The 13,166-nt window shown below is 41.8% G+C and overlaps 2 protein-coding genes across 2 annotated transcripts in view; one reads left to right on the top strand and one right to left on the bottom strand.

Annotated features, from left to right (window-relative positions):
- The window catches only part of LOC307026472 (coagulation factor XIII A chain-like), a 51,797-nt gene extending 38,920 nt beyond the window's left edge, over positions 1-12,877 (bottom strand). Inside the window, exons 1-2 of the mRNA XM_079661861.1 lie at positions 12,455-12,877; positions 5,777-5,885 (exon numbers count right to left, since the gene is read on the bottom strand). The gene's annotated coding sequence lies outside the window, so the exon portion shown is untranslated. The remainder of the gene's footprint in view (positions 1-5,776; positions 5,886-12,454) is intronic.
- The window catches only part of nrn1a (neuritin 1a), a 25,100-nt gene continuing 18,311 nt past the window's right edge, over positions 6,378-13,166 (top strand). The window contains exon 1 of the mRNA XM_079662126.1: positions 6,378-6,617. Coding sequence (XP_079518252.1) covers positions 6,563-6,617 — 55 coding nt within the window. The 5' untranslated portion in view covers positions 6,378-6,562. The remainder of the gene's footprint in view (positions 6,618-13,166) is intronic.

Here is a 13,166-nt window from a genome sequence, read left to right as displayed (position 1 = left end):
GATATACACCTGAACATCAGCAGGAAAGGACTCTTTAAAGTAGAGACACTACATACTGATATACACCTGAACATCAGCAGGAGAGGACTCTTTAAAGTAGAGACACTACATACTGATATACACCTGAACATCAGCAGGAGAGGACTCTTTAAAGTAGAGACACTACATACTGATATACACCTGAACATCAGCAGGACAGGACTCTTTAAAGTAGAGACACTACATACTGATATACACCTGAACATCAGCAGGAGAGGACTCTTTAAAGTAGAGACACTACATACTGATATACACCTGAACATCAGCAGGAGAGAACTCTTTAAAGTAGAGACACTACATACTGATATACACCTGAACATCAGCAGGAGAGGACTCTTTAAAGTAGAGACACTACATACTGATATACACCTGAACATCAGCAGGAGAGGACTCTTTAAAGTAGAGATACTACATACTGATATACACCTGAACATCAGCAGGAGAGGACTCTTTAAAGTAGAGACACTACATAATGATATACACCTGAACATCAGCAGGAGGGGACTCTTTAAAGTAGAGACACTACATACTGATATACACCTGAACATCAGCAGGAGAGGACTCTTAAATGTAGAGACACTACATACTGATATACACCTGAACATCAGCAGGAGAGGACTCTTTAAAGTAGAGACACTACATACTGATATACACCTGAACATCAGCAGGAGAGGACTCTTTAAAGTAGAGACACTACATACTGATATACACCTGAACATCAGCAGGAGAGGACTCTTTAAAGTAGAGACACTACATACTGATATACACCTGAACATCAGCAGGAGAGGACTCTTTAAAGTAGAGACACTACATACTGATATACACCTGAACATCAGCAGGAGAGGACTCTTTAAAGTAGAGACACTACATACTGATATACACCTGAACATCAGCAGGAGAGGACTCTTTAAAGTAGAGACACTACATACTGATATACACCTGAACATCAGCAGGAAAGGACTCTTTAAAGTAGAGACACTACATACTGATATACACCTGAACATCAGCAGGAGAGGACTCTTTAAAGTAGAGACACTACATACTGATATACACCTGAACATCAGCAGGAGAGGACTCTTTAAAGTAGAGACACTACATACTGATATACACCTGAACATCAGCAGGAGAGGACTCTTTAAAGTAGAGACACTACATACTGATATACACCTGAACATCAGCAGGAGAGAACTCTTTAAAGTAGAGACACTACATACTGATATACACCTGAACATCAGCAGGAGAGGACTCTTTAAAGTAGAGACACTACATACTGATATACACCTGAACATCAGCAGGAGAGGACTCTTTAAAGTAGAGACACTACATACTGATATACACCTGAACATCAGCAGGAGGGGACTCTTTAAAGTAGAGACACTACATAATGATATACACCTGAACATCAGCAGGAGGGGACTCTTTAAAGTAGAGACACTACATACTGATATACACCTAAACATCAGCAGGAGAGGACTCTTTAAAGTAGAGACACTACATACTGATATACACCTGAACATCAGCAGGAAAGGACTCTTTAAAGTAGAGACACTACATACTGATATACACCTGAACATCAGCAGGAGAGGACTCTTTAAAGTAGAGACACTACATACTGATATACACCTGAACATCAGCAGGAGAGGACTCTTTAAAGTAGAGACACTACATACTGATATACACCTGAACATCAGCAGGAGAGGACTCTTTAAAGTAGAGACACTACATACTGATATACACCTGAACATCAGCAGGAGAGGACTCTTTAAAGTAGAGACACTATATACTGATATACACCTGAACATCAGCAGGAGAGGACTCTTTAAAGTAGAGACACTACATACTGATATACACCTGAACATCAGCAGGAGAGGACTCTTTAAAGTAGAGACACTACATACTGATATACACCTGAACATCAGCAGGAGAGGACTCTTTAAAGTAGAGACACTACATACTGATATACACCTGAACATCAGCAGGAAAGGACTCTTTAAAGTAGAGACACTACATACTGATATACACCTGAACATCAGCAGGAGAGGACTCTTTAAAGTAGAGACACTACATACTGATATACACCTGAACATCAGCAGGAGAGGACTCTTTAAAGTAGAGACACTACATACTGATATACACCTGAACATCAGCAGGAGAGGACTCTTTAAAGTAGAGACACTACATACTGATATACACCTGAACATCAGCAGGAGAGGACTCTTTAAAGTAGAGACACTACATACTGATATACACCTGAACATCAGCAGGAGAGGACTCTTTAAAGTAGAGACACTACATACTGATATACACCTGAACATCAGCAGGAGAGAACTCTTTAAAGTAGAGACACTACATACTGATATACACCTGAACATCAGCAGGAGAGGACTCTTTAAAGTAGAGACACTACATACTGATATACACCTGAACATCAGCAGGAGAGGACTCTTTAAAGTAGAGACACTACATACTGATATACACCTGAACATCAGCAGGAGAGAACTCTTTAAAGTAGAGACACTACATACTGATATACACCTGAACATCAGCAGGAGAGGACTCTTTAAAGTAGAGACACTACATACTGATATACACCTGAACATCAGCAGGAGAGGACTCTTTAAAGTAGAGACACTACATACTGATATACACCTGAACATCAGCAGGAGAGGACTCTTTAAAGTAGAGACACTACATACTGATATACACCTGAACATCAGCAGGAGAGGACTCTTTAAAGTAGAGACACTACATACTGATATACACCTGAACATCAACAGGAGAGGACTCTTTAAAGTAGAGACACTACATACTGATATACCTGAACATCAGCAGGAGAGGACTCTTTAAAGTAGAGACACTACATACTGATATACACCTGAACATCAGCAGGAGAGGACTCTTTAAAGTAGAGACACTACATACTGATTCTTTAAATCATGGATTTTTGGAACATTTCCTTTTTTCGTCTTTGACATTTTCTGTTAATTTTTTACTAATGAGTTTCAAAAATGAGCCTTTCTCTTTGTCTGGAGAATAGTTTCCTTTAAGCTGTGTTCGAACACAATAACGTATATATACATGCATCACAAACATTTTGTATTTCTTTATTTTCTATGTATTTGTTCATTCTCCTCGCGCTGCACGAGGGAGGAACCAAAAGCTCTCTGGATGTGTGGTGGTTTTTAATATTGTTTTATTTTTGAGGAAAATCCATGAATGTTGTCTTTATTGACTATTTGTTTTCAAATGTTCTGATAAATGCTAAATAAGAGATTAGGATGGATCCTGCAGAAGAATGAAGTCCCTCTATCCACATGAAATCAATAATCGGATGTACCCCTTGAGCACGAGGTAGACAGAGAACTACAGCATGAAGTTTGAACAGCCCATCAAAGAGGCTTTAACAGGTCACACACACTGAGTATATTAAAAGCCTACAATGAACATAACAAGTCATGCTGGTTAAACAGGGTAAATGAATATCCCTAATATTAAAGGAAATATTCACATTAACAACAATTTAATGTTTCTTTGACTTAACGTACTTGTGTGTCTTTCACATAAGGGAATAGTTTTAAGTTCACATGTTTTTAATATGTGCAACCGATGTACATATTAAAGACATGTGGATCCAACAGCCTTCTCTTTCAGTGAGGGCCAAGAAAGCAGCGGAGAAGTAACGGGCCGAAGCCCTCCTTTTTACGCAGCGGTCCAGACATAGAGATAAAACGGCGACACATATTCAGTGTGCAGTTCCTTTGGCTTTAGGGCAGGGATACCTAGATACTTTCCAAGGTCTGACATCATGAAGTGTGCAACTTTTAAAGCAAGCAGCGATGTTTTCAAATCTGTAATCAAAAAGCTCCTCAAAAACGCTAAGGAAGCAGTTCCTGCCGTTGCGTAGTTCAAACAGTAACAACGGACTATTTCTCTTAGCGGATGCACGTCCTTTTAAATCAATAATAGCCTAATATTTTTTAAATCTATAAAATCATTTCAATTAATATTGGGAGTCATGTTGTGACTTAGTTGAGAATGTGGCCGTGTGATGAGCGGGATGATGTGCAGCCAGCGAGGCGGTCACTCTGCAGTCTGCAGAGCACCCTTCATGCAGATCAGGGTGCTCTGCATGAAGGGTGCTCTGCAGAGTGACCGCCTCGCTGCACATCATCCCCGCTCATTGTGTGTTTTGTATTTATGTATATATATATATATATATATATATATATATATATATATATATATATATATATATTGTACCTGCATGTATTATCTTATTGTATTTATTTAATATTGTGTTATTTATTTGGTTATTATTATTAGGATATTATTTGTTATCAACAGATTTTATTTTTCTATACCTATTTTCCACATATATTATTTATTTATAGTTAAATATATTAATTTATTTAAGTATTTATTTGTATATGTATATTTTTATATATTTATTATTGAAGTGTTTGTCTGAAAGCTGCAGCTTCAGGATTCCGCCACCAGGTGGAGCCAGAGGGGCACTCTGATGATGGATGATGCTGCAGCATACACAAAACACACACACACACACACACACACACACACACACACACACACACACACACACACACACACACACACACAATGGAAGAATTTGACGAGGACTCAATTGAAGAATTTGCTGCTCTGACGTCACCTCTCTTTCTGAGCTAAATGTAATGCTCTGTCTTTATTCTGCCAGATCACCTGAACCAGAGTGAAACCCCTTAAGAAAACCCTTAAGAAAACCCTTAAGAAAACCCTTAACTGAGTCTGAATTAAAGCAGAAGAGCAGGTGATTGACAGCTCAGGTGTGTGAGGTGATATATTATTATACAATAAATTAATGTTGGTAAAATATGATTATATATATTTCTATAAGCTTCTGCAGAGTCTCTACTTTCACTTTTAGTACTTTAAGGTTATTTAAATAAATACAAAACATTAACTTAATATATAATATAAAACGTGCTTGGTATATTTTGAAAAGCACTTCAATTAAATTGAATGCACTATTAATATAATATAATTAAAAGGAGCTCCACCAATAATAACAATAACTATAATATGTAATAAATATAATTAATATAAGTTATTATCTGTAAATACATTATATGAGTACTTTAGAGTTTTTCCACCCTGTGGTTTTAATACATGCAGTTCTCCTGTACACCAGCAGGGGGCAGCGAGGACTCCAGACACTTTAAAGAAACCCTAAATGAAGGTCAAACTCAAAGTCACACACACACACAGCTGGATGTGTGTGTGTGTGTGTGTGTGTGTGTGTGTGTGTGTGTGTGTGTGTGTGTGTGTGTGTGTGTGTGTGTGTGTGTGTGTGTGTGTGTGTGTGTGTGTGTGTGTGTGTGTGTGTGTGTGTGTGTGTGTGTGTGTGTGTGTGTGTGTGTGTGTGTGTGTGTGTGTGTGTGTGTGTGTGTGTGTGTGTGTGTGTGTGTGTGAGAGAGAGCAGCAGCAGCACTGCCTCTGTGTTAATATGCAGGAGAGACAGAAAGAGCTGAGATCAGCAGGAGGGGAGGAGATCCCCCCCCCCCCACACACACACACACACACACACACACACACACACACACACACACACACACACACACAAACACACACACACACACACACACACAGAGAGAGAGAGAGCAACCAACAATAAAGTAAAGAATCTGCTTTGATTTGAAAGGTTTTTCAGGTGATTATAAGTATATTATCACACACTCACCCTCTGTTTGAAACCAGAGCCCTCTGCTCTGATTGGTCAGCTGCTCTGCTCTGATTGGTCAGCTGTGGTGATCAGAATCAGGTTATTGACACTTGGTGTTAACAGGAACCTACATTCAGATAAAACAGAAAATAGAACCCTGATATCAAACTAGAGGTCCCTCAGCCAATCAGGACGATGTGTTGGAGCGCTGGCCAATCAGGACGATGTGTTGGAGCGCTGGCCAATCAGGAAGATGTGTTGGAGCGCTGGCCAATAGGAGAGCGTTCCATAGTGATGTCACTATAAATAATGTGTATTTTATATGTGGAATCAATCTAACAGCTAATGAACACATTTTGATCAGATTATAACATGTTTTTAAAATGTGTTGAATTAAATGTTATATCTTTGATTGAATTACATTATTATTAAAAACTATAAGAATTATTTGTAATGTTTAATTATAATAATACGAGTTATAATAAATGAAAACACATATTAATAAATTAGACTTTGTATCAGTGATGGAGGAAATACAAATAAATAACATGAATTAAAAAAACATGAAATAATAATGAGAGAGAGAGGAAGGGGGAGGGTCTCTCTCTCTCTCCTCTTTCCTCTTCTTCCTCTTCCTCTTCAGACCCGTAAAGCAGGCAGAGCAGAGACACCACAGAAGAAGAACAAGAAGAACAAGAGGTGGATTTAGTCGCGCTTTTCCTGCGTGTTTCCTGCGTGTTTCCTGCGTGTAATGATCGGTTCCTCCTGTCAGTGAGTGGATGTGAGGAGGACAGAGGACAGAGGATGGGAGAGTCCTGGTCCTCCAGGTGCCTCGCGCTCTGCCTCGCGCTGCACATAGGTGAGTCCGGACGGCTAACACCAGAGAAGAGCTGCAGAGAAACCCGTTATTTAGGAGGCTTTCAGGCTGAAAAACGGGGTTTTCTGCCGTTAAAATGAACATTTTTGAAGACAGGTGTATTTATAATAATCACTTAAAGAAGTCCTTTCAGTCGCGAGTTTTCATGTTAATTTTCTTATTTGTGCAAAAACAGGAAGAAATTGAGGCGAAATTAACGAACTTTAAGAATTTAAAGGAAATAAAAGGTGGAGGAAAATCCCCGCAGTCTCTTCAAAATTAGAGTTTAAATTCTAATCATTTAATTTCTGCAAAAACAAGAACATTTAGATTTCTAATGACATCAAATGATTATTATTGATGTTTTTTATGGTTTGTTTGAGATGTTTCCTGTCGATTTGGCTCGTAGTGAAGCAGCGGGGGCTTCAGTGTGTGTGTGTGTGTGTGTGTGTGTGTGTGTGTGTGTGTGTGTGTGTGTGTGTGTGTGTGTGTGTGTGTGTGTGTGTGTGTGTGTGTGTGTGTGTGTGTGTGTGTGTGTGTGTGTGTGTGTGTGTGTGTGTGTGTGTGCGCGCGTAACAAGGGGAACCCCCCCCTCTCTGCACCTCGGTTGTCCCATACTGGATTTGTTTAAAACATTTCAGAAACAATTAGTTATCTCTTTTTCGTATTAACATAAATAATAATAATAATATAGTTGTATTTATTTGTGTTAGATTAGAAGTGTTGTTATTGTCGTGACAGACTGCAGAGGGAGAGGAGGCGGGTTCAGATCACTGCTGAAGACTAACCGATGGAAGCACGATTTAATTTAAAGATTATTTTAAACGCTACTAATGTGCAACCGGAGCTTTGTCCCGGTGTGTGTCCCGGTGTGTGTCCCGGTGTGTGTGTGTGTGTGTGTGTGTGTGTGTGTGTGTGTGTGTGTGTGTGTGTGTGTGTGTGTGTGTGTGTGTGTGTGTGTGTGTGTGTCGGTTCTCCCGCCGCAGTGTGCGGAGCTGCAGCACCGACACACTGCTTTATTAAATAAATATCTTTATTAATATTATATTTTAATATCCGATATTTTTAAATTAGAAACGAAAAGAAACGAAAAACACAAAAACGCTAGGAAAAAAAACCCGGTTTCCTGCTTTAGTTTCCTGCGTGTGCACGGGAAAGCAGCCGTGCACACGCTTCGTGCACGACACATAATAAAAGCTGCATTATTTCTTTAGGTTTTGCATCAAAACATCAGGAGAAATGTAGGTTTTTAAAGGAGAGAAAATGATTTTACTGCATCGTGAGGAAACCCGTGGGACCCGTCTAATGTCTGGAGAGGAACCATACTGTGGGAAACAACAGAGAGATGATGTGCTGTTGCATAACTGTGGAGGAGGGTGTGTGTGTGTGTGTGTGTGTGTGTGTGTGTGTGTGTGTGTGTGTGTGTGTGTGTGTGTGTGTGTGTGTGTGTGTGTGTGTGTGTGTGTGTGTGTGTGTGTGTGTGTGTGTGTGTGTGTGTGTGTGTGTGTGTGTGTGTGTGTGTGTGTGTGTGTGTGTGTGTGTGTGTGTGTGTGAGAGAGAGAGAGATGCTGAATTATTCAGGCTGCAGAATCCTCCCCGGTGCTTTTGTTCGAGAGAGGAGCTTCAGGAGGGAGAGGAGAGGCTGAAACTGAAGAAGAGGAAGAGGATGATAATATAATCAGAGGATACATTAAATTAAATTAAATGTGTGTTTGAGGCTCGTTTTCTGTGTTTTTCGGTCACGTGTGAAATCAGAGAGAAAGAGGACAGAGCTATGGAGCAGATCGATCAGCCTCTCATGTTTCCTGAGAGGCTCGTGCTCTGAAGTTCATCATTAGCCTACAACATCCGGTGTGTGTGTTAATGTAATTATACAGTGTGTGTGTGTGTGTGTGTGTGTGTGTGTGTGTGTGTGTGTGTGTGTGTGTGTGTGTGTGTGTGTGTGTGTGTGTGTGTGTGTGTGTGTGTGTGTGTGTGTGTGTGTGATCAGAAAAAGGATCTGAAACCTGCAGATGATGAAACTGAGTGAACATGTTGAGATGAAGCTAAGAGAGATCCAAAATCAGCTGAAGGGTCATAGTTTACTTTGGAGGTAATTTGGAGCCGTTTTACGCGCGAAAAATAGTGGGTGTGTCTGCACGCTGCTAACTGTCTGCGTGCGTGTGCGTGTGCCTGTGCGTGTGTGTGTGTGTGTGTGTGTGTGTGTGTGTGTGTGTGTGTGTGTGTGTGTGTGTGTGTGTGTGTGTGTGTGTGTGCGTGCGTGGAGGTGGGGTGGATGAGTGCGAGCGTGCCTGCTGAAAGGCGTCCCCGATTAATGCGCGCGGCCTGGTTCGGCCTGGTTGTGACAAATATTTTAAAAAATGTATTAAAAACATACAATTGATAATTTTATCTTCAATAAATATTTCACATTAAATCTGTTTTTCACATTAAAGCTTAAAAAATAAGGAAAAAACAAAAAACGCTTAAAACACAAACTTTAGTTCATTTTTATTAAATATAGAATCATTTAAAAGAAGGAGGATTTATTAACGAGAAAGGGTTTCATGGTTTAGAGGGGGGGCTTCATGGTTTAGAGGGGCGGGGCTTCATGGTTTAGAGGGGCGGGGCTTCATGGTTTAAAGGGGGCGAGGCTTCATGGTTTGTTCTGTTAATTGTAAATAGATAAAGTGCTGCAGAGATGACGTAATGCAGCTCCTATGGGGGGGGGGGTGAAGGGTTAATGAGGACTTCATTACAGGAGATTTAAGAAACACAGAATGATACAAAACGAAATAACGGTTTCATTTTAGGATTTATTTTGTTTTATTTGAATAGAAGTCAAAGGCCTATATTTAAGTCATTAGACAGGTATGTGTGTGTGTGTGTGTGTGTGTGTGTGTGTGTGTGTGTGTGTGTGTGTGTGTGTGTGTGTGTGTGTGTGTGTGTGTGTGTGTGTCTTAGATATTAATAATAAGGTTTTTTATCTTTAATCACTTCCTGTAGATTTTCTAAATAAAAAGTGAACGCATCGAAAACAATAAATTGAGAGAAAACAGAAGCAGCATTTCAGTATTCCTGAATCCTCCTGTGTTTCATAAATAATCTTCAAGTCTGATTTATTTATTATAATGCAGTAAATGTGTGTTTGTTTGTGTTTGTGTATTTGTTTGCCTCCTGATCAGTGTGAGTTACCCGGGTTACCTAACTCAGGGCTCTGCAACCTTTTGGACCAAAAGAGCCATTTGGCCCCCACCAATGTGTTTAGTCTGGAGCCGAACACACACCTGATACCTGTGGTTACATCACAGACTAAAACTACCGTTTGTTTGCATTTATTATTTATGACATTATAAAACGGTTAATCTCTAGCAAGAAACAACGAACTCTTATAAGGAGAATCCAAACAATACACAGGCCGACTTTAAAACACATCACAGCCCTCGGGGAGTCCTCTGCACATTTGAAGAACAATAAAAATGGGCCCACTTTGAAATAAATAAAACATATAGCTGCACCCTAAAAAGAGTTAACTGATTGGATGATGACTGAGGCCCAATCCCAAACCACCCCCTCGACCCTCCGTGACGGAGTGAACTCCGTCCACACTCGCAGCTCAACGAGGTTCCCTCCATTAAGGGTTAGTAAATACAGCGGCAAGCTTTGGGACGGCCTCCCCTCTCTCCGGCAGAGACAGGAAATGCCGTAACTGTAACAACGGTTTCAAATCAGCATCTCTTTGACAAAAAATGTAAATGAATAACTAAAATAAAACTCCAAACATATTTCATTGTGTTACTTTTTTGTAAAGCTCTTTTAGTTTTAAACCTGATGTTTATAAGCTTCTTAGTTTTTGCAACAGTCTGTAAATATACACAACTTTATAATAGAATGCACACATTTACCTTTTTCTAGACTAAACACAGGAATGATCCTAAGTTAAAAACATATGAGGTTATCATGAGCTCGTTAACATCGCAGTTTATCAGTGGATGTTTGCTGGAACTGTTTGTACACAGCTTGTTTCCTGACGGACACACACAGCGTTGAGACCATAGAGGCTTCTCAATTCTTACATTTCCCCTCCTCGACTCCTATCCTCGAGACTTAGTCCCGCCCACAGGAGATGCGAGCGGATGACTGAGGAGGGGAACCGAGGAGAGAGGAGGGGAGCCGAGGAGAGAGGAGGGGAACCGAGGAGAGAGGAGGGGAACCGAGGAGAGAGGAGGGGAGCCGAGGAGAGAGGAGGGGAAACCGAGGAGAGAGGAGGGGAGCCGAGGAGAGAGGAGGGGAAACCGAGGAGAGAGGAGGGGAGCCGAGGAGAGAGGAGGGGAGCCGAGGAGAGAGGAGGGGAGCCGAGGAGAGAGGAGGGGAGCTGAGGAGAGAGGAGGGGAACCGAGGAGGGGAGGAGAGAGGAGGGGAACCGAGGAGAGAGGAGGGGAAGCAGCAGGCGGTTAGAGAAATGAGAACTCCTCTCCTCTGAGCGGTCATTTTAAAGAGACGTCCGTTAATGATGACAGGAGGCACAGCAGCCCTCTGTCTGATGGACAGATGAGTTCATGACCACACACACACACACACACACACACACACACACACACACACACACACACACACACACACACACACACACACACACACACACACACACACACACACACACACACACACACACACACACACACACACACACACACACACACACACACACACTGCTCTGCTTTCTGCACGGACCTCTCAGCTGTTCTCTCTGGAAACATGGCGTCGTGATGAGAGCAGTTAATAAAATAATATCCAGACGATGCATGCAGAGCTGTGATTGGCTGAGATCAGTCCGGCCGTGCGTCACGACTCTTTGAAACATCTCTGTTCCCGGAAATGCATCCACGAAGGAGCCGTGGAGACCCATCAGTGCATCCTCGGTTATAGCTCCTCCAGAGAGCCTCCTCTCTCCTCTCTCCTCTCTCCTCTCCCCTCTGCCCTCTCCTCTCTCCTCTCTCCTCGGTTAGAGCTCCTCCAGAGAGCCTCCTCTCTCCTCTCCTCTCTCCTCGGTTAGAGCTCCTCCAGAGAGCCTCCTCTCTCCTCTCCTCTCTCCTCTCTCCTCGGTTAGAGCTCCTCCAGAGAGCCTCCTCGATGCTCAATCCTCGGTCCTCGAAGTGCATTTAGAGAAATTAGATGTCCTTCAACATGGCGCGCTGAAATTCCTTTCCGGGTCACTACCGGAGGACCGAGGAGTCGAGGAGTCGAGGAGTCGAGGAGGGGGATTTTATGAAACGAGAAAGGGCCCGAGTCTGCATCGGTGCTGACTTGAGACAAGAGAGGTTTTTCAATACTCAAATTTCCCCTCCTCGACTCCTCGACTCCTCGGTCCTCCGGTAGTGACCCGGAAATGAATTTGACGCACGTCAATTTGCGTACACGTAACAGCACCGCGCGTTCATGACAGCATGGTACTGGATTTGTTATGATGGATTTTGATATTAACGAGGCGGCCGCGGCAATTAGCAGCTAGCGGCTAGCTAGTAATTAATGCTAATGTACACATCGATCGTTATGTAGTTTTATATCACGCTGATAACAGGATCTAGTGATATCCAAGCAACAGAGCTGCATTTAGCAGGAAACCTGTGTTCATGAAACCACTTGGTAATATATCAAAATGTATGTATTTTGAAGCCTGATCAATCCGTCGCCTGCAGCTGGTCCAAAATGCGGCCGCACGCCTTCTTACTGGGAAGAGACGTTATGACCACATCACACCCGTTTGGGCAGACCTTCATTGGCTTCCTGTCAGTTACAGGATCCAGTTCAAGTACTTACTTGTTGTTTTTAAATCATTGCATGGACTGGCACCACATTACCTGTCTGAGTTGTTGCACCGCCATGCTCCAGAGCATTGCGCTCAGCTCAGCAGAATATGTTGGTGGTTCCTCGGTGCAGGAAAAAAACCAGAGGTGACGGGCTTCCAGTGTTACAGCCTCCCAGACTGTGGGACAGCCTCCCAGACTGTGGGACAGCCTCCCAGACTGTGGGACAGCCTCCCAGACTGTGGGACCGCCTCCCAGACTGTGGGACCGCCTCCCAGACTGTGGGACAGCCTCCTAGCATATATCCGGACTGCTGAGTCTATTGAGCTCTTTGAATCTCTGCTAAAAACTCACCTCTTTGCACTGGATTGTAATACTAGTTGAACATTACATTTTTATATTTGTATGTGTTTTTTTGTTTGTTATATATGTATATATACAGTATATTTATATATATATATACACAGTATATATATATATAAATATATATATATGTATGTATATATATATATATATATATATATATATATATACATACATATATATATGTATATATATATATATATACAAAAATTATGCAACGATTTCCAGACCTCTCTTTCTCCATGTAAGTCAACGGGAAAGAGTGTTTCCGGGCCCAGCAACCTAAAGGAAGTGTAGTACCACCGTTTGGCCACCACGAATATTCTCATCAGAGTCCGGCGCACTTCCTGGGGGCTTGGCGCGAACGCGCAAACAGAGGGGTAGGGTGTAGGGGGGGATTTGG

This window comes from Notothenia rossii, assembly GCF_949606895.1.
Source record: "Notothenia rossii genome assembly, chromosome: 12".
Lineage (NCBI taxonomy): Eukaryota > Metazoa > Chordata > Actinopteri > Perciformes > Nototheniidae > Notothenia > Notothenia rossii.
Note: the sequence above shows the minus strand (reverse complement) of the source record. Positions and strands in the feature narration are given on the sequence as shown.